The sequence below is a fragment of the Physeter macrocephalus genome, chromosome 11 (genome assembly GCF_002837175.3).
Source record: "Physeter macrocephalus isolate SW-GA chromosome 11, ASM283717v5, whole genome shotgun sequence".
Taxonomy (NCBI): Eukaryota; Metazoa; Chordata; class Mammalia; order Artiodactyla; family Physeteridae; genus Physeter; species Physeter macrocephalus.
Genome location: NC_041224.1, coordinates 152,453,285 through 152,476,442, shown reverse-complemented (window position 1 = coordinate 152,476,442; position 23,158 = coordinate 152,453,285). Strand labels below are relative to the sequence as shown.

The 23,158-nt window shown below is 40.3% G+C and overlaps 1 protein-coding gene across 3 annotated transcripts in view; it reads right to left on the bottom strand.

Annotated features, from left to right (window-relative positions):
• RGS6 (regulator of G protein signaling 6) overlaps window positions 1-23,158 on the bottom strand; it is a 598,625-nt gene that overhangs the window by 546,760 nt on the left and 28,707 nt on the right. For all 3 annotated transcript variants that reach the window (XM_055088571.1, XM_028496111.2, XM_055088572.1), the window contains exon 2: window positions 21,647-21,750. In XM_055088571.1, the coding sequence (XP_054944546.1) occupies window positions 21,647-21,730 (84 nt within the window). In that variant the 5' untranslated portion in view covers window positions 21,731-21,750. The remainder of the gene's footprint in view (window positions 1-21,646; window positions 21,751-23,158) is intronic.

Sequence of the window (23,158 nt, the reverse complement as noted above, 5' to 3'; positions counted from 1 at the left end):
TGAAAAATTCACTTAAGAAGACATATAGGGGAGGGATAAATTAGGAGTTGAGATTAACATATACAAATTACTATATATAAAATAGATAACCAACAAGGACCTAGTGTATAGCACAGGGAACTATACTCAATATTTTGTAATAACCTATAAGGGAAAAGATTCTGAAAAAAATAAAATATATATGTACGTATAACTGAATCAATTTCCTGTACACCTAAAACTCACACAATATTGTAAATCAACTATACTTCAATTTTTAAAAATATAGATGAGAAGTATGCATAAGATTAGTGTTTATCTGTATTTATAATTTTTAATGTGATTTAAAACAATGAGGTTTTATTTACCTATTACCACAAAGGTTTAAGAGTCCCCACTATAGGCAAGGGTGTGAAGAACAAAGCCCTGTTACATACAACCTGAGAAATGGACATCAAATCAACCTGGCAACATAGATCAAAAGCCTTAAAATGCACTTGTTATTTTAATTCTAGGAATTTATCCTAAGGAAATAACCACCAATATGCATAAAAACATAATGAGTGGTTAAGAGCTTGGCCTCTCAAAATCAAACAAATTTAAATTCTGTCTTTTCAACTTGCCATCTAAAGTGAGGCCAATTACCTACCTGTTCTTTATCTGAGTTTCCTCATCTGTTAAATAAAAAGAATGATACCTACACTTCACAGGATTATAGGCAGGAAAAGAAAGTACAAAGAGCAAACCCAGAAATGTGCCAAGGTCAGCATAAGGTCTCAAACAACAGTAGCTGCTATTCTGATTGCTTAAGTAAATCATGATATATTGATAAAGTAGAATACTGTTTAGACATTAAAAATGATATTCTAGAGCAAACATAGGAAAACTACAGTCGAACCTATGAGCCAAACTTGGCCCACTGTCTGTTTTTGTAAATAAAGTTTTATTGGAACATAGTCATGATCATTCATTTACATATTATCTACACTTTTGCATTATAACAGCAGTATGTCCCACAAAGTGAACATTTTGTTCACTATCTGGCTCTTTACAGAAAAAGTTTGCCAACCCCTGATCTAGATGAATATTTAAATCATGGGAGAATGTTCTCAATCTATTTAGTGAAAAGAAGTTTGCTAACGTCAAGAATAGAAAGTCTCGGGCTTCCCTGGTGGCACAGTGGTTGAGAATCTGTCTGCTAATGCAGGGGACACAGAGGTTCGAGCCCTGGTCTGGGAGGATCCCACATGCCTCGAAGCAACTAGGCCCGTGAGCCACAACTACTGAGCCTGCGCGTCTAGAGCCTGTGCTCTGGAACAAGAGAGGCCGCGACAGTGAGAGGTCCGCGCACCGCGATGAAGAGTGGCCCCCGCTTGCCACAACTAGAGAAAGCCCTCGCACAGAAACGAAGACCCAACACAGCAAAAATAAATTAATTAATTAATAAACGCCTACCCCCAACATCTTAAAAAAAAAAAAATAGAACGTCTCCATTTTTATTAAAATATGAAAATAGGAAAAAAGGTACTTCAAAAGTTATCTCTGAGTAAGAGGTGGGGCTTTACACATTTTATTTTCTTCTTTGTGTTTTTATCTATAATTTCTGGTTTTTCTTTTTACAATAAATGGGAACTATTTCTGCAATAATAAAAAACTAAAAGAAAGAAACTAAGCTGTTTTAATTACGACAGAGAAGACAACACACTTAATGGTAAAATGGATATTTTTAACTAGTGAGAGAAATATGGATTTGTATTCTCGTCTTCATTTCTTCTTATTCTCTCTCACAGATAGGAATGTGAAAGATGGGGGAGAGGGAAGAAAGAAAGCAAGGAGGGGAATGTGATAGCAGAATTGTAACATGACGTGGAGAGCAGCCAAGCCCTGTCATTCCTAAGATAAATAAGTTTGCAAAGCTTGGAGAGTTGCTACCAATCTTTGAACCGTAGACTGACTTACACGATCCATCCAGTAAAAGAAGTCATGTGGCCCCAAATCTCATCTGGGAAAGATAATGGGATATGTTTCAGGAATGCTTAATCAACAGGTCTGTTCAGCAAACATTTACTTAGTGCCTACTTGGTGCCAAGCGTTTACAGTATCATAGGGAGACAGACACGGAATGTGACACATACAAAAATTAAAATATTTACGTGGCACAGGGGGGTGAGTGATGGTTCTTGTCAAGGAGAATCAGATTCAGGTTTTTTACCCAGACGCCAGCTGGGGAATGATGCTCCCACTGAACTGCAGAGGGAGAAGTTTCAGGAGGGCAAACAAATATTTATGTTCTACCAGTTGAGTCTGCAGTAAGTGAGGAGAATTCAAACAGAGATGCCCTTTTGGTAGCTGGATGCAGGCGTTTGGAATTTGGAGGGGGGATAGCAATTTCAGGATCGACAGATCAGTATATGAGTACAGGAGTTTGCCCCCAGCCCACATGCATAAGAGGAGGCCAAAGATTCCTGGGGCGGGTGGAGGAAGTTACTCCAGTGACAAACACTGAGAGGGAATGTGCGAGACTGGGGCAAAACCAGGACAGAGTGTTTGTTATGCATGCTTAAGTTGGATCTTCTCCAGTATTTAAAATTTGCCTAAGATGAAATTTGTTCAGCAGTAAGCGGCAGTTCTGATTAATGATATATTCCTGTGTCTTCAAGAATGCAAACCTTCTTTGAAGCTGCATTTCCCTGTGATTTTTCAGCCTTTTTCTGAGCAGAACACATGCATTATGCCATGTGGTAAGGATCACGTAAATGGGAATCCATTTTTGGTTTTGTTTGGGCTAAAACACAAGCAACAGATGTGGTGATGAGGAAGAAAAAGGGATTCAGACATACACTGTATTCAACAGAGCCACAATTTTAAAGTAATGTCCAAAGACACCTAGGATGTGAAATTTGTCTTTGGAGGCCAGTTGGTGACCACCAATGAGGATGAAGATGAGCCACCACTGAGGGTGAGCCTAGACAGTAGCATGGACCTCGGCTAAGATCAGTTTGAGTGACACGGTCAGGCCAGCCCTGCCTCATAGAGAAACAATGGGAAGTAATGTACAGGACACCAGACCCCAGGTCAGAAGGTCTGGCTCTGCCACTAAAAGCTAGTTGACCCTAGACAAGTCTCTTAACCTCTCTGAGCCTCAGTTTCCTGATCTACAAAATAGAAATAAATAATACCTCAGGACTGTCGTGAACATAATGTAAAGGATATGGAAGGAACTATAAAGGGGAAGTTAATTTTCTTCCCGATTTACTGAGGTATAATTGACAAATTTGTATATATTTAAAGTGTACAACATGATGATTTGACATAACATATAAGTTGTGAAATATTTGCCACAATAAAGTTAATGAACACACCCATCACCTCACATAGTTACGTGTGTGTGTGTGTGTGTGTGTGTGGTGAGAATGCTTAAGATATACTCTCTTAGCAAATTTCATACACAATACAGTCTTATTAACTATAGTCATCATGCTGTATATTAGATCCTCAGAACTGACTCATCTTATAGCTGAACGTTTGTACCCTTTGACCAACATCTCCCCATTTCCTGCCGGCCATCCTACCACCCAGCCCCTGGCAGTTCTGATTCTACTCCACCATTCTACTCTTTGGTTCTATGAGTTCAACTTTTTTTTTAGATTCCACATAGAAGTGAGATCATACAGAATCTGTCTTTCTCTTCCTGGCTTATTTACCTTAGCATAACATCCTCCACGTTCATGCATATTGTGTCGCAAATGGCAGGATTTCCCTTGTGGTTCATGGCTGAATAATATTCCATCGTATACACATACCATATTTGTTTATCCATTCATCCACTGACAAACACATAGGTTGTTTCCATAGTTGGCTATCGTGAATACAAATCGAAACCACAATGAGAGTAATAACCTAAACGGGAAAAGAATTTGAAAAAGAATGGATACTTGTATGGGTATAACTGAATTACACTGCTGTACACCTGTAACTAACACATCATTATTAATCAACTATACTCCAATATAAAATAAAAATTTTTTTAAAACCACAATGAGATATCACCTCACACCTGTTAGGATGGCCATCGTCAAAAAGACAAGAGACATCAAGTATTGACGAGGATGTGGAGAAAAGGGAACACTTGCTCATTGTTGGTGAATGTAAGTGGGTACAGCTAATAGGAAAAAACAGTATGGGGCTTCCCTGGTGGCGCAGTGGTTGAGAGTCCGCCTGCCGATGCAGGGGACACGGGTTCGTGCCCCGGTCCGGGAAGATCCCACATGCCGCGGAGAACTATAAAGGGGAAGTTAATTTTCTTCCCGATTTACTGAGGTATAATTGACAAATTTGTATATATTTAAAGTGTACAACATGATGATTTGACATAACATATAAGTTGTGAAATATTTGCCACAATAAAGTTAATGAACACACCCATCACCTCACATAGTTACGTGTGTGTGTGTGTGTGTGTGTGTGGTGAGAATGCTTAAGATATACTCTCTTAGCAAATTTCATACACAATACAGTCTTATTAACTATAGTCATCATGCTGTATATTAGATCCTCAGAACTGACTCATCTTATAGCTGAACGTTTGTACCCTTTGACCAACATCTCCCCATTTCCTGCCGGCCATCCTACCACCCAGCCCCTGGCAGTTCTGATTCTACTCCACCATTCTACTCTTTGGTTCTATGAGTTCAACTTTTTTTTTAGATTCCACATAGAAGTGAGATCATACAGAATCTGTCTTTCTCTTCCTGGCTTATTTACCTTAGCATAACATCCTCCACGTTCATGCATATTGTGTCGCAAATGGCAGGATTTCCCTTGTGGTTCATGGCTGAATAATATTCCATCGTATACACATACCATATTTGTTTATCCATTCATCCACTGACAAACACATAGGTTGTTTCCATAGTTGGCTATCGTGAATACAAATCGAAACCACAATGAGAGTAATAACCTAAACGGGAAAAGAATTTGAAAAAGAATGGATACTTGTATGGGTATAACTGAATTACACTGCTGTACACCTGTAACTAACACATCATTATTAATCAACTATACTCCAATATAAAATAAAAATTTTTTTAAAACCACAATGAGATATCACCTCACACCTGTTAGGATGGCCATCGTCAAAAAGACAAGAGACATCAAGTATTGACGAGGATGTGGAGAAAAGGGAACACTTGCTCATTGTTGGTGAATGTAAGTGGGTACAGCTAATAGGAAAAAACAGTATGGGGCTTCCCTGGTGGCGCAGTGGTTGAGAGTCCGCCTGCCGATGCAGGGGACACGGGTTCGTGCCCCGGTCCGGGAAGATCCCACATGCCGCGGAGCGGCTGGGCTCGTGAGCCATGGCCGCTGAGCCTGCGCGTCCGGAGCCTGTGCTCCGCAAAGGGAGAGGCCACAACAGTGAGAGGCCCGCGTACAGCAAAAAAAAAAAAAAAAAAAAGAAAAAAGAAAAAACAGTATGGAAGTTCCTCAAAAAATTAAAAGTAGCAAGACCGTATGATCCAGCAAGCCCACTTTGGGGTATATATACAAAGAAAACAAAATTAGGATCTCAGAGAGACACCTGCACTCGCATGTTTGTTGCCGCATTCTTCACAACAGCCAAGACACAGAAACAACCTAAGTGTCTGTTGATGGTAGTTAATATTATTCCTGAATACTGTATCTCAGTGATTAGGACATTTTGCTTATGAGCTTGTGATAGCCCTGCTATTCTAGATTAAAGACCAGAATTAAGCAGCTCCCCAGGTGGTTGGACTGTTCCTTCCAGGTCTTATGAAAAGAGCCTGGTCTGTGAAGAAATGGCTTCACACCTTGAGTGGAACCCCAGGCATGAGCTTACCCACCAGAAGCCCCTCTCCTCGCAGGCAGAGTGGGAATAACAGCAGTGAACTTGCAGAGGTGCTATCAGTGTGAGCAATCACGTGCCAAGCCCCGGCCAGATAGCCAGACAAAGTGGGTCCTGGAGGGAGGAGAGCCATTTGGATGCTGCATCTGAAACGTAGGTAGCTAGTGCTTTTCCTACCAGGACATCTCAGAACACACAGCCCAACACTTCCAACGGCTCAATATGCTCTTTTTCATTAAAAAAACAAACAACCAGACAAACAAAATCTCTTCTGTAAAGCACTGGTATAAACTCTGTGACCCCTCAGTAAAGGGGAAAATATGCTTCCAGGGGGGAATGACAGGACCTGTGTGTTATTTATAGCACATGAATGCACCCTGGTCCCCGAGTTCTCTCGTATGCCCATCCTGCAGCTAGACTCTCCGTGGGTTCCTGGCAATGAGCCAACACTATGCAGAATCACTGGGTCTTGGTTCCTATGGAAATATTGTCCCAACAAGGACGTTGGCAGATGCTTCTTCAGTCTCTTCCAAATCCCCTAAACAGAGACTGCAAACGGCTCTGTAAAGGGCCAGTTTGTAAATATTTTAGGCTCTGCCAGTCATATGGTCAGTCTCTTGCCATAAGCAGTCAACTCCTCCACAGTGGCACAACAAAGGCCACAGACAACTGGTAAAGCAATGGCGTGGCTTTGTTTCCATAAAACATGATTTACGAACACTGACATTGGAATTTCACATAATTTTCACACAGCATGGAATGTTGCTCCTCTTTTGATTCCTCCCAACCATTTCAAAATGGAAAAACCATCCTTAGCTGGAGTGCCATACAAAAACTGGCCTGGTGATGGATTTGGTCCCAGGACAAGTAGTTTGCCGACCACTGTCCTAAAGTTGTAATGTGTCATCAGCTGCAGTAGCTTGTTTGTTTTTTTTTCACCTACTGACCCTCCTTCCCAGGAAGGCAGTGAACTTAATGATATTAATAATTTCTTGGAGAAAAAGCTCACTCCAATCCCTCGCTGACAGTTAGGCTCTACCATCGGCTTCCTTGACTAGCTCCTTGGAGGGGCTCATCTACCTTGAATCCTTCTAGCATCCACGGTCATGCTCTTCCTGGGCAGTTTTACTGCCAACACTAGTACTTGTGTGCCTTTTGTTGGCCATTACATGTCACAACTCCTTGCCAGCGCATGAAAAAGGGTGGAAAGAGAGGCCTCAGGAAAGTCAACAAGCAGACTGACATTCCTCTCAGGCTAAGGCGAGTGCCTTTTTTTTTTTTTTTTAACATCTTTATTGGAGTATAATTGCTTTACAACAGTGTGTTAGTTTCTGCTTTATAACAAAGTGAATCAGTTATACATTTACATATGTTCCCATATCTCCTCCCTCTTGCATCTCCCTCCCTCCCACCCTCCCTATCCCACCCCTCTAGGTGGTCACAAACCACCTAGCTGATCTCCCTGTGCTATGCAGCTGCTTCCCACTAGCTGTCTATTTTAGGTTTGGTAGTGCCTTTTGACAGCACTCTCTCTTATCGCTTAAAAAAAAATGTAAGGTCATGGTCTTCTACCGTACTGGCTGGCCAGCCATGAGGAAAGTGTTTATTAATCATATTGCTCAGTACCATAATTTGTATAGATTCTAAAATATAAAATAACTGGAGACAAACAGTCCTATAAGGAAGCCACACGATATGGGGCTACAGTAAAGGAGGTTTTCCTTCATTTATTTTGAATCCACGTGCTCGGTCATTCCCCTTCAGCGGCAAGGGCTTGCTTGTGTCCTGGGCAGGGCCTAATAAGGGCGCCCAGTGAAGAGGAAGGAAGGTCTTTAACTGAAACACCCTCCCATCCTCGCTGCCGGTTGCTGAAAGGCTTCTCTTTTCTGCCCTCAGATGGACTTGGCCCAATACAAATGGATATCCCAGACTTAATTTAGGTTGTATCTACCAAACGCTGAACGGAATACCAATCCTTCAGCACATACCCTCCCCAGCTATGAAAAAAAGATAAAATTCCAAAATTATTTTTCCTTCCCTTTCCAAAGATAGACAGTGTGACCAGCAGAATAAATGCCCCTTCCAAAGATGTCCACATCCTAATCCCCAAAACCGGTGAATATGCTACCTTCCATGGCACAAGGCACTTTGCAAGTGTGATTAAGTTAAGGGTTCTGAGATGAGGAGGTTATTCTGGGGTATCTAGGTGGGCTTCATGTAATCACAGTTTCCTGTGAGAGAGAGGCAGGAGGGTCAGTCAGAGACAGTGACACAGTGACCGAAGCACAGGTCAGAGTGAGAAGGGGTCCTGAGTTGAGGAATGTGGGCAGCCTCCAGAGAAAGGAAGGAAATGGATTCTCCCCAAGAGCCTCCAGAAGGAATGCAGCCCGGCCAAATCATTTTCGACTTCCGACCTCCAGAACTCTAAGAGAATAAATCTGTTTCGTTTCAAATTGTGGTAATCTGTTACAGCAGCAGTAGAAAACTAATACAGGCAACTGCTAAAAATGTGCCAGATAAAGTATCGTTTCTAACAAGTCGGCTGCTTTGTCTCATGACACCTAACCCTGGAGGATGAAAGGAAAGTTCTAGCCCTCTCTCAGGCAGGGTCCCTAAACTCCAGAACCACTAAACATTTAAATAAAATGAGATATAAGATGGCAGGTTGAAAGGGGCGAGTGGGCAGTTCGAGAACACTGTAGTCATGTATGAAAAGCGTTATCCAAGAGGACTGCAAAGGATGAGATAGAAATGGAATGTGACTTATTTATAGCAAAGCCTGCCTCCCCTCCCCAGTGGGTGACAGAAGGGCTGTTTTAAAGTTTTATTCTTCAAACTTGGCTGCAGGACTTGGCTGCTTCTCAGGACTGTGCTTTTGTATTGAGCTTTAAAATATAAGAAGCAACCCCACGGTTAAACTATAGGCAGGGGTGGTGAGGCAGGAAAAATGCTGTGGGGAGTGAAAAGAGGCTGAGCTGTTATTCTTATTTGGTTAGTTGCTTAAGATAAACAAATAGAGGATACAATAGCAAATGGCTTGGAAAGGTTCCAGGTTGAAAGTTTCTGAATCCCCCAGCATTGAGGCTCTTGAGACAAGGGTGGTGCTGCAAAGCTAGTCAGGCAGCAGCACAAGGTGCTGGTGTAGAGGTTGAGAGTGAAGCAAACATTGGCCCTGATTCTTAGAAATCCCCTCACTCTCTCTCTGCAGTCTGCTGACGCAGAACTTTACCCAGGGAAACGTAGTCTATCCATGCGAAAACCAAGACTGACCCTCTAGAAAAAAAAGTGTGTGTGGGGGGGTGGGTATCAGGAGTTACAATGAAGTTTATGCCTTTTGACCTAGGAATTCTAAATTCTGCTATTAATTAGGAGAAACTAAAAAATTAAATTATGGGACATAATCCACGTAGGATATTAAGCAACCTTCAAAACTATGATAATGATAATGTATTGTGGTACAGATTAATGCTTAGGATATGGTAGGGAAACATAAAATTGTACATACACTATGATTACCCATTAGGTTAATGTATCATATATACACTGCTGATACAAATTACAAAACTGGGAGGAAACAGACCAAAATGTTACTGTAGTCATATCTGCATGGTAGGAATATGTGAGATTTTTTTTTCTATAGTTCATGCTTCGATTCTTTCAAAATGCAATTATAACTTTTAAAATGGAAAACAAATTTTTTTTAAGAGGAGAGGGAGAAAGAAAATCAGTTGGTGGAAAGCTCAGCTGTACCAATATCTTGCCATGTGAGTTTCAGAACTAAAAATATTTTATGATTTCATGCTTCAGGGTCTCCATACGAAGAATGAGGCTATTATTACATCAGGCACAACTCCTACATTTAGTATTATAAAATACACTATCTCCTAAATACATCTTATGTTTGATTTATTTATGTATGTATGTATGGCTGTGTTGGGTCTTCGTTGCTGCGCACGGGCTTTCTCTAGTTGCAGCGAGTGGGGGCTACTCTTCGTTGCGGTGCGCGGGCTTCTCACTGCGGTGGCTTCTCTTGTTGCAGAGCACGGGCTCTAAGCGCACAGGCTTCAGTAGTTGTGGCAGGCAGGCTCAGTAGTTGTGGCACACAGGCTTAATTGCTCTGTGGCATGTGGGATCTTCCAGGACCAGGGCTTGAACCCATGTCCCCTGCATTGGCAGGTGGATTCTTAACCACTGTGCCACCAGGGAAGTCCTATCATCTTATGTTTTCTTAACATCTCATATTTTTCTCAGATAGCACCCATCAAATCATTTCTTGGCTCTGTTTCTACCAGACTGAATCCTACCCTTTCTTAAAGATGCAATTCACGTCATTTCTCTTCAAATTTCTCTTCCTCTGGATGCCCATCCTGTGCACACAAACTCTCCTGTAATTAATTATAAACAGCCTTGAAATGTCCTTTTTTTTTCTTTTTTTATGTAATTCAATTTATTTTTAAAAACCACATGCTTTAAAATAAAGCAAGCCCAGATTCAAATACCCATACCAGTTGTTTAACCCTTCTGAAACTCAGTTTCCTTATTTGAATTATAGGGTGACCACCACCTACCTAACAAGCTATTCTAATGATTAAATGATTCAGTGTATGTTCAGCACCCAGGACAGCATCTGGTATACAATGGGTAGCTAATAAATGCTTATTTTCTTCCTTAATCTTGCACCACCCCTGGTCTCCCCAACTGGGGAGATTGTCTAGGACAATCTAAAATTGTCTAGGACAGGGACCATGTGGTACCCTACTTTTTATTCCCCCACACAAAAATGTGGGGGGGAATAAATTACAGTGCCTTACCAGAAGCAGATGTTCAATAAATATACTACTTGTTGGGGCTTCCCTGGTGGTGCAGTGGTTAAGAACCCATCTGCCAGTGCAGGGGACACGGGTTCAAGCCCTGGTTCAGGAAGATCCCACATGCCGCGGAGCAACTAAGCCCGTGCACCACAACTACTGAGCCTGTGCTCTAGAGCCTGTGAGCCACAACTACTAAAGCCGGTGCACCTAGAGCCGGTGTTCCACAACAAGAGAAGCCACCACAATGAGAGGCCCGCACACCGCAATGAAGAGTAGCCCCCACTCGCCGCAACCAGAGAAAAGCCCGCGCACAGCAACGAAGACCCAACGCAGCCACAAACAATAAATAAATAAAATAATAAAATAAATAAATTTATTAAAAAATATATATATACTATTTGTTGATTTGTTTTTCGCAAGGAGTGCTAAGCTTCAGGCAGAGAAAAATTAGAAACTATTACAGGTTGAATTGTGTCCCCCAAAAAGACATGTTGAAGTCCTAACCCCTGACACCTGTGTATGTGACCTTATTTGGAAATGGGACCTTTGCAGATATAATTAGTTAAGTGAATATCAGATATGAATTGGACTGGATTAGGGTGGGTCCTAAATCCAGTGACCTTATAAGAAGGCCATGTGAAGACACAGAAGCAGAAGGCCATGTGAAGATGGAAGTAAAATTGGATTTATGCAGCCATAATCCAAGGAACACCAAGGATAACTGGCAGCCACAAGAAGCTAGGAAGAGGCAAGGAAGCATTCTTCCTTAGAGCATTCAGAGGGAGCACAGCCCTGCTGACACCTTGATTTCATACGTCTAGCCTCCTGAACTGTGACAGAATAAATTTCTATTATTTTAAGCCACACAGTTTGTGGCAATTTGTTATCACAGCCCTAGGAAACAAATACAAAAATGTTCAGACGTGTCATACTGACAGGTATAAAGTACGTCCTGTTTTCTAGACCAAAAAACTCTTTAGAGCCAGGTACGATTTCCTTTAGATAAAGCTTCTTTTCAGGCCCATTCCTATTAGAGTTATTTGCCTGACAAAGTCCCCCTTTCTAGAGTTCTGTAGAACTAGGTTGGGGTCAATAAATGTCATTTGGGTACTGTGGTGATATTACACTTTAGAGTCATCTTCCTCCTCCTACTTACCCCAGTGACTGATGCCACCAGCCACCCAGCTACCCAGGCCCAGATCCTAGTCATCAGCCTCGAATCCTTCTCTCTCACCCTCCTAGTCAATTCTACTTCCTAAATATACTGAAAGTCTCTCATGGTCTTCATCTCTACCACTGCCACTCTAGACCAATAAACCACTCAGGAAATGTCTCTTCTAAAACATTTTAAGAGCAAACTGAGGCTATCAGGGACAGATCTATCTTCCTTCAAAGCCAATGCTCTAAGGTTCTACTTCTGGCAGTGGCTAAGTAAATGTTTCAGGATAACCCTCCTGCTGAGAGTAACCAGAGAGACTGAAAAATGTTTTGTTAAATTTGTCTGAAGGCATTGGAGTGCTACAAAGGCAGTAAGAACTTTAGACCAAGATCTGAAAAACAAGAGAGCTAAGAAGATGAGCCTGGCAATTGGAGTTTCTTTCTCCTCTCAGGACACTGCCAATTTCTTAAACAAAAGGCATGACAGAGAAGATGATCTGTGCTTTCAGAAGTCTCATGGAGCTCAAGGGACAACTGAAGGTCAGAGTCACCAAGGATGAGGAAACTGAGCGAACATCCAGGGGTTTTGTTGGGACGAGAAGAGCTTGCACCCAAGAGTAAAGGTGATCTAGAAATATACTAGCCCTAACAAGAACTAAAATCCAGCTATGTATACTCTCTGTATCTGATTAGATTAAGGTAGTCTGCCCCTTGCCTAACTGATAGAAAAAAGAAACAGAACTAAGTACCCTCTGGAGTAAGATAACATTCCCCCAGAGCCTTAAAAATTATCTCTCAATATTAGTTGTATAAACAATGTGCAGAACTTAAAAAAAAAAATAACTAGAAAAAAATTTGAAGACAATATAAACAATCAAGCAAGTGATATAGATTTTGAAGTATCAGGTACTAACTTAATAACTATGATTAATATGTTTAAGGAATTAAATGACAAAATAGAGAATTTTAGCAGGAAACTGGAAACTATCAAAAGGAATTCAATGGAAATTTTAGAACTTAAATAGTAATAACTAATGTTATAAATTCAATTGGATGGATTTAAGCACAGATTAGATACAGTTAAGGAAAGAATTTGTAAACTGGAGGTTAGGTCAGTAGAAAACATCCATATTGAAACACTGAGGAATAAAAAATACAGAAAAGAGCATAAAGAACATGAAACACAGAGAAAAAGTCATACTATATGAACTAAATCCCAAGAAGAGTAAAAAGAGAAAACTAGACATAAACAATACTTGAGAAGATGATGGCTGAGAATTTTCCAAACACCAATCAAATAAAAAGAACTGCTATTAACTTTAAGAACAATAAGTAAAAAGAAAATAACAGCTCATAGTAAAATTGCTAAAACCAAAGTGAAAGAAATCTTAAAAGCAGTCAAAGATTTAAAAAAAGAGATTACATTCAACAAAGTAACAAAACTGACAGGTAACTTCACAACAAAAACCATAGAAGCCAAGACACAAAAAAAGTTATCATTAAAGTGTGGAAAGAAAATAAATGACAATCTAGAATTCCATACGTAGGAAAAGCACCCTCCAAAAAATGAAGATGAAACAAAGACATTTTTAAACAAAGAGAAACTGAGAGAATTTATGTCCAGCAGACCTGCACTACAGAAGATACTAAAGGTAGTTCTTCAGACAAAAGAAAAATGACTCCAGATGTAAGCACAGAGGTGCAGAAAAGAATTAAGAATAATGGAAACAATAAGCTTTAATACATCTACATAACCATTATATTTAGCAAGTAAAAGAAAAATGATAAAGTCTTATAGGGTTTTAAAAATAAAGAACAGTCAATCTGACCATATCCCAGGATGTCAGTAACCATCTCCCTTTCAAGGCAATTATTAGGTCTACCAGAACAGAAGTTCAGTAACCTAACTGTGGGATCATCCCAAATATGAATAATTAATTAAATAATTCCCTTTCAAGAGACATTTGATTTATTTCCATCTTTGGATATTATTCACCAAAGAGTATGGATATTCTTTTGGAATGGGTGTATGTCTATATCTGTATTTATATCTTTGTATATTTTTTCCATTCCCTCATTGCCTTTTTTCAATTTTGATTTCTATTTGCAAACTAACAGACATTTAAAAAATAACCCTCCTACCCCCCCCAACGATTTAACACATTTATTTTCCTTTCACAGACATTTATTAACTTTTAGTTTTTCTTGTTCAAAATCCTGAGAATGGGGAATCTCCTCTGTGGCCACTCAGGTTCTCCACAGTATAAGGATACAGGAGTATCAATAGCTAGAGTAATAAACTGTTTGCCAAAGTGTAAAATCTTAGACTCTTTGAAATGAAATGAGGGAAAAAATTTGAAAAAATGAAATGAAGCCTTAAATACACCAAAGGCTTTTGAACTAGGAAGTTATATTCAGGGAAACACATCATATTAAACCACACTGAGCTATTCTCCACACTAAAAATACCATCCCTTTCATCTGTGGACACTGATACCACTGGTCTGAGACTTGCCTGCACTCCTGTCTCCTGCCAACCAAGATAATGGGATGGGAAGCATTTCCCCTCACAAGTTTAATCCTAGGGGAAATGGAAAACAGAACAGTTTTTTCCTAAGGCAATTAAGAACCTTCAAAATATTTAATGAAAGGAATCTTAAAATGCAGACTGAACAATTAAATTAGTTACCCGGAACACTCTCTGTAGTTTGTCCTTGGGGATTTTATTTAATGTTAAAGAAAAGAAAAGAAAATGAAAGACAACCAAGACCAGAAAGCATTTGTTTTAAACATACTGACATCCCTGTGTTTTAAAGTTTTACTTGGGTTAACTCTTTAAAGAAAATTCAAAAGGAAGCAAATAATAAAATGTGGATTTCTTTATTATGGATTATTAAAGCCCTGGAATGTTAGAACTGAAAGTGCTTTTGAGATCACTCAGCCTAGTTAACACTTCACTTCACAAATGACAAAACTGGACTTAATAAAACATAGAAACAACTTGTGCAGGGCCAAAAGTGAACTAGCGGGGCAGTGACAATAGCCAGATATCCTGGTCCAGTTACAGCCTCTTTCCATGATCCTCTTGATTTATCTACATACAAGAAGACGGGAAGGCAATCCAGTTCCATGGTTATTTGGTTCAAAATTTTCTTGCCCCAGAGACCTTCAGACAACTCCCAGGTATAACCTAGAATGAGAGGAACCCTCTCATTCCCTCTCATTACCCTCAGATCTGCCCTGCATCTGATCAGTCACCAAATCCTGTAGATTCTACCTCCTAGACAGCTCTCAAGCATTTCTCTTCATCTACATTATCACTGCCACTGAGCTGGACATCATTTTTTCCTCCCATGAATTCCTGTGAAGTCACCAAACTATTCTTCTGCTTACTAATCCTACCATTTCTCTTACAGCCTCCCTCCACAATCCCATCCTGAACAATGAACATATGACTTCCCTGATTTAAATCCTTTTGTGGAGAATTTCACTGCGAAGAAAAACAGGATCTCAATGGATTCTCTTTGCTTCGGGGATTAGACCTGTATGAGTCAGAGGCTTATCGGCAAACAGATGGCAAATAAAATATAGGACAATTCAAAGAAGGTTTATTTCAGAAAGGATCAAGTATGAAGAAGTAGCAGGGCATAGGGGAACCATAAGGGAACATTCAAGAACCTCTGACTTGTGGAAGTAGAACCATGTGGTAAATGGCTTCTAAAGTGGCCCATAATGATCTCTACCTCTGAGTATTTGTGCCCTTGTATAAACCCCTCACCTTGACTGAGGGCTAGACCTGGAGACTTGCCCCTAATGAAAGGGATGGAGTGTTACAGCCAAGATTAGGTTATAAAATAGTGTGACTCCCACTCTGCCAAACCCCCACCCTCCACCTCTTCCTTGCTTACTCTGATGAAACAGGCTTCTATGTTGTGACCTACCCTATAGAGAGACACATATGGAAAGGAACTGAGAGTAACCTCCAGACAACAGACAGTGAGGAACCGAGGCGATCATTCAATAACCCTCAAGGAATTGAATCCCACCAACAACCACATGAGTGAGCCTGGATGTGGGCCTTTCCCCAGATGAACTTTCAGATGAAACTGCAATTCCAGCCAACATCTTGACTGTAGCTTGTAAGAGATCCTGAGCCAGAGGACCCACCTAATCTGCACTTGGATTATGGACCCACAGAAACTGTGGCAATAAATGTCGTGTTTAAGCCATTGATTTGGGGGGTGATGTGTTATACAGCAACAGATTACTAAGACAAACTGGAACCACCACCCCAAGGCCCAAAAGGATGAGTAAAAGAAAAGGGTATCTGGACCCAGAGGAGGAGAGCAGTCTGCCTAGAGAGGAGCAATGACCTTCAGTCAAGGGACACAGCCAGTGTGAGACCTTGCCAAGAGCGGGCCAGGGGAAGAAATACCCTGACCTTGCTCTTCTTCCTCCCCCACCCCATCTCTCCTCAGGCTCCCATGGACCAAATTCAATTGAAAGCCAGAGGTCACGGGAGCCCTGTAGATGCAGTCCACATGGTACAGTGAGCAGCATATAGAGCAGGGGAGTGTGGGCGCAGAGACAGAAAGAGAAGATACCTGCACAGCATCCAAACTCCTTGCCTGATGTATAAGATCTTTTATGATCTGGCCCTAATCTACCTATCCAGCTTTAATTCTCAACCTTCATCACAGAAACCTAGCTCCAGGAAAACAGCCACTTGAAGTTTCCAGAACTCAGTATACATCACAACTCTGTCCCTTTGCATGTGCTAGTCCTTCTGCCTCCATAGTTTTCCTCCCATTCTCTGCAAGGTTAATTCTTATTTATCTTTCAAGAATTAAGGTAGGCCAAACCCTCTGGATGTCTTCTATGACATCATCATCCTCTCTCCCGATATGGACCTCCCAACCCTTCTATCTCCTCCCAGACCCCTCAGTGTACCTCTATGTGCATTGCAATTGCTTAGTTACCCCATCTCTGCCCCACTGGCCAATGGGTTCTTTCAGGGAATAGTATTCATCTTGCCTTCCTAGCATCTAACAGTGTCTGGCACACAAATGACACTCAATACATATTTGCTAATTAAAGAGTTTCTAATCCTCATCACGCCTTGGTCACCAGGGTCTGCAGGTTCCCTGACTCTCAATTGCACTGGCCTCTACAAATGCCTTCAATGAATTCCAAAACAATGTCCTGTTGCTAGCTTTCTCAAAATCACTGCAGAGAAGTTCTGTGCACATTATTTAGTCCAATCCCCGTCACTTTACATAAGAGGAAATGAAGCCAAAACAGTATTTTATTTATTGAGTTTATTTATTAAGTTTACCCTGTGAGTAAACAGGGTTAATTTTATCACGCTTCTTTCTATTTTATGTAGACACTAAATACATACATATTTTTTGTAAGAAGTGTTCCTTAGTTGGGAAGGAAGAAGGCAAAATAAGAAACAGAGCCAGGAAGATGAAGTTCCCCATCGACAGAACCAAAGCAGTAAGTGAGCCAGGGCTCTTGGCTCCCTGTTTGGCATCTTCCATCACATTGTACCACCTCCTGACCCTAGCCTGGGTCATGGTAAGCTACAATTTTCTCTGTCCACCTACCATTTAATTTCCCAGAGTTCTACCAAATCAAATTGCCAGTCCAGGTGGAAATTTGTCAAGAGACATTACCAACACCTCTCAGAGAACCAAATAAAATCAGAAAGCAACCTACTCTCACTCAAAAGAATTCCTAGTTATAAAAGAAAGTAAACATTTCAGAACATCTTCACCCAGGAAACAAGACAACTAGCAAGAAGAATGAAACTTGAGCATTACAAATGTTCAAAGGTAACCCAAGTCACACCTCTGAGAATAACCTCGAAAACCAAAGATCTGCCACGTGGTATTTTCATTTATTTAATTTAACTAATGGCTTTCAGCCCCAACAATGTAGGAATGGTAGTTTGTGGTTGATAACATAACAGGAGAGAGGACACCAACTGGGCTGTCGAGTTACCTGGACACAATCACCGGTTCACTGGGAAATTGCCAAGTAACCTTCAGCAAGTTATGCATCTTCCCCATACTTTAGTTTTCCCATCTATAAGATGAGGGTATTGACTAGAAAATCTCTAAGATGAAGCTACTAAAATTTCTCAATTCTAACTCTATAAGAGCCTGGTTTTTCTACGTCTTGAAAGATCTGCAAATAATTACAAAATCAAAAACCCAATTCAAGACACCAACTTCCCCATGACTTTACACTGCATACTCCACCTGGATATTTTAAAAGACACTAAATAAATGTGTTTCAAACTTAGCTGGGCATCAGATTCTCTTGAGAACACTTTAAAACTCAGATTCCTATGACCCAGCTCAGACATATTAAACAAAAACAACTTGGGGGTTCTTTTAGGACCAGAATTTTTATAAAGTACCCCTAAATGATCTGATGTACAGCCAGGTTCAAATATCATCATTACATTGGGCAATTCAATGACCCCAGGATCTTTTGGATCCAGGAATATTTAAAAAAATTAAAAAAAAAAAGGTTAACAGGTCTAGACGACAATGAATAATTAAGGCTTTCTTTTAAGTAGATTTTTAATGTGACCAATACATTTTTCATGCACACCTCCAATCCAAAATGTGAATATGAAGGATAAAAAAACTAAATTAGAAAGTCTGTTCAAGTCAATAAATAAATCATGCCTTGGGAAAGTATAACTTCTCATAGTTAATGACATAGAACACATGAAAAGAAAATGAAGAGTATTCTGAAAAGTATAGACTTAAGAAACCCACCCATCATTACTCATATGTCAGAAGGTTACCATCCTAAATGGCATTTAAAAGTCACAACAACATTATGGACATATCACCCCACTTATTAGTCGGAGGTTTACTCAAAAGTTTCATTTCTCTAGATTTAGTTTTTTAAATGTCAGCATCTGAATCAACACAACATAGTCCAAGCAAAAATTTCACACTGAAAACATCTGACGAGAAAGAAATAACAAGCAAGAAAAAGAAATTAAAATGAAAGCACTATTTGCACATTTTTAATGTAAATTTTTGCTGTAGAACTCTGAGAAAAGGTTTGATTTTATAGCTCTGACCTTGAATAAATCATTACATAAGAGGACTTCCATAGAAAATATTTTATATCAACCTTGGTTTCAAGATTCAATCTTTACCTATACCTTGAGGACAGTGTCCTGCATAGGTAAGTCTTGGTCATAGGCAACGGTCAGTCTACAGCAGAAAACTAGGTGAATATCCCATGTTTCAAACACAACCAGGGCCTAAGTTAGTCAAACTAACGAGGTTTAAATGATTCCAGGTCCTGGACCCATAGGGGGCAATAAGTGTGCCTGCTTTCTTTCTAATAGACTGCACAGATCCAATGTCCCTTTTATACCAATTAACTAACATAGCAAATAACATGAACACATACATACCCCCCACAGATTTATCATGAGGAAGCAAGATAGATTTCCAATATACAAACCAAATAACTAAGAGTCATTTCTCTAAAGAATTACAGCATTTTACAACTTTGTAGCTAAATTAAAATTTAAAAATGAAGAGCCCCCTGATACCACCTAAAAAGTAAAAATCAAGTTCCCACAAACCTGTAGGAAGTTTTCCCTTTCAACATAATACCAAACATTCTTGTGGGAAGGTGTTTAGATTACATGACCTTTACATTTCTTATTAACCTTTAATAATCCATTAATTTGTAATCTCCTGAATAACATAAAAATATCTGCATTGTTTTCCTGTGTCATAAAAAGCAACTCACTGTATGAATGCACTTTAATCACCTTATTAACAGCACCAACATTTATACATTTTATAACTTATTTCCTCTCCAAGTGTTACTATTGCTACAAGACCCAAAGATAAAAGAAAAAGAAGCATTAATCATGGACCACCTCTATGCCAAGCAGGATGTAAGATGCTTTAATTACTTTATCCAAATGAATCTTCACAATAACTCCTGGAGGTACTATCCTTTCTCCCACCTTTTCCCCCTTTTCTGGATGAAGAAACAGAGACTCACAGAAGTTAAATAACCGACTCCAGGTCACACCACTAGGAAGTGGCAGAGTTGCAATTTTAACCCAGATCTGACCCCAAATCCCATGTTCCTATGTGCTTGGCAGAGGGTCTCCTAGTTTGAGGTGGGTTAAGAAGGTAATGAATAAACGTCCCTATATTATTCTATATGCCTCACAACTTGGTTAGCCCCACTAATCTCTTTTTTCTTTACTACAACTTAATAAACATCTCTCTTAGGGATGGGTTATCTAAGCATTCTTTTTCAAAGCAAAGGATTAAGGAATTTGGTACTAAAAGCAAGATTAGTTTGAGAGCTCTGTTTTTACAAGGAAAAAAGAAAAATTCACCATATTGATCATCCAGGAATATCTAGTTCAACATTGCACATATGATTAACATAGATAGAACACAGAATCTTGCAGAATACACAGAACTCAGCAGACAACTCAAATATTTAGCAAAATGAATGAGATGAACTCTTTTTCCTTATTAATATATGATACAGTTAGGCTACATTTTTACAAACGTGCAGACATCAAAAAGGTGTATGCGAAGCAGCAACTGTTTCCTCAAATTCAGCAATGCACAAATAAAACTTATGTACCATATTTCCTTCCTTTAAAACATACACTTCCCAATATTCCTATTTGAATTAATAGCACCAATGCCTTTCTATCACCCAAGGTCAAAAACCCAATTATCTCTGACTCTCTATTCACCTTCTAATTTCATATTCATTGCGTTTCCAAGTCATTGCTAATTCAGACTCTTTATTTCCCCCGCTCAGTCCTGCTCATTTCTGAGGGGCATTTTCTCTGCTAGATTAGGGTCCTCCTTACCTTTCGCACAGATACAGAAGCACCCCACCAAAACCTCCAACCCACCCTCGATAATAGTCCACTTGGCACACTAGTGCAAGGCTCATAATCCCAAAGAAATGTTGATCTTACAACTCCCGGCACTAAAGTTTTTGATGATTAAATTGCCTATGACTCAACATTCTAAAATCTGGCTCCATCCCAGACTCTCTTCCCCAAATCTCTCCCCCATTTACTCCAATTACTTGTAATTCATCCTCTGCGCAAGCTAACTAGTTCTGGTTGCCCTTCACTTCCTCTAGCTCTTTGCCTTTGCTGAATGCATCTCATTGCCTGGAATGTTGCTCTTCACTTCTGCTTTCCACAGAGGGGAATCCTACAGATCCTTTAAAACTGAGTTCAAAGGCCTCTCCTTCACAGCCCATCCCAGATCTCGGAGGCTGGAAGTAATCGCCCCCTCCTCTGAGATTATGTAACACTCTACTTGCACTTCTCTTTTGGAAATTAACACTTGGACGCTGTAACAGTTATTTGTGTACATCTTATGTCTCCTACCAGCTGTAAACCATCTAATACATACACACCTCTGTGTCCCTCCCACAGTATCCAGACCAGATCTTATCCGTACTATGGGTTTGAAGAACATTCGATTAATTAATGTTACACTAAGGCCTTTAGGCAAAAGGACAACACGTGTCTATCTGCATTGTTCAGGCAAACTTTGGTTTAAAGAAAACTAAGCCATATAGTGTTTTTCAAGTGTTCAATACCAAGGATGACAAGACCTAACTTCCTTGAATTTTAAAATTGGGGAATCAGAGGATATGAGAAGAAAATTACTCATTTAACAGTCAAGGCCATTTAGGCAGAAAACATTTGTGGAGCCATCAACCGTCAGTCAACACGACACAGAACACAGACACGTACACTGCAGCGCCCCCAGCATTTAACCAGATGCCTTACTTTGCGGTAGACTATCATATTTGGAGAACTCTCCTCTGCGTCTGCAATCCCCACTGTTCTTTGATCCCCGGATCCCTGAGCCATCCTGGGTGTCTTCACTCACACTGCGAAAATAAATAAATAGACCATTAAGACAGGAAAGAATGACATAAAGAAACGCCATGCAAAGAACTAAGTATCTTTTGTCAGGTGGCATGGAAACAAAACGTGATGTAATTTCTTTTTTTTCCTCATTACTTTAAGCAGTATTTTTTTAAGCTGGGGATAACTGTAGTCGTATTATCCACATACATTCTTCTAATTCCAAAGCAACATGTGTTTTTTTTTATTTTCACCCCAGAATCACGCACTCTAGGGGAGATCATACACCAATCTTAAATAATCTCCTGGAGATAGATGAAGCCACTCATTTTCATGTTGATTTTGTCTTATCAAAGCTCATTTTATCATTAATTCTATGCATTAAAATATGAATATTTTATCAAGCAATTACAAATCAAAACCACAAGGAGATACCACTTTATACCCGCTAGGATGGTTATAATAATTTTTTTAACTCAAATAAGCATTGACAAGGATGTAGGGAAATCAGAACCCTTGTACATTGTTGGTAGGAAAATAAAATGGTTCAGTCACCATGGAAAACAGTTTGCTGGCTCCTCAAAACATTAGAATTTACCATAGAATAGAATTTACCATATAACCTTGCAATTCTACTTTTAACAACTAAAAACAGGTATTCAAACCAATATTTGAAAACTAATGTCTGTCAGAGCAGCACTAGTCACCGAAAAATGGAAATAACTCAATGTCCATCAACTGATGAATGGCTAAAAAAAATATGGTCTATCTCTACCATGGAATGTAATTCAGCCATCCAAAGTAATAAAGTACTGGGGGGGAGCTTCAAGATGGCGGAAGAGTAAGACGCAGAGATCACCTTCCTCCCCACAAATACATCAGAAATACATCTACATGTGGAACAACTCCTACAGAACACCTACTGAACCTCAGACCTCCCAAAAAGCAAGAAACTCCCCACGTACCTGGGCAGGGCAAAAGAAAAAAGCAAAAACAGAGACAAAAGAATAGGGACGGGACCTGCATCAGTGGGAGGGAGCTGTGAAGGAGGAAAGGTTTCCACACACTAGAAGCCCCTTCGCGGGCGGAGACTGCGGGTGGCGGAAGCGGGGAGCTTCGAAGCCGCGGAGGATGCGGAGGGCAAAGAGGAGAGATTCCCGCACAGAAGGTCGGTGCCGACCAGCACTCACCAGCCCGAGAGGCTTGTCTGCTCACCCGCCGGGACGGGCGGGGGCTGGGAGCTGAGGCTCGGGCTTCCGTCCGGGAGAGGACTGGGGTTGGCGGCGTGAACACAGCCTGAAGGGGTTAGTGCGCCATGGCTAGCCGGGAGGGAGTCCGGGAAAAGGTCTGGAGCTGCCGAAGAGGCAAGAGACTTTTTCTTGCTTCTTTGTTTCCTGGTGCTCGAGGAGAGGGGATTAAGCGCGCCGCTTA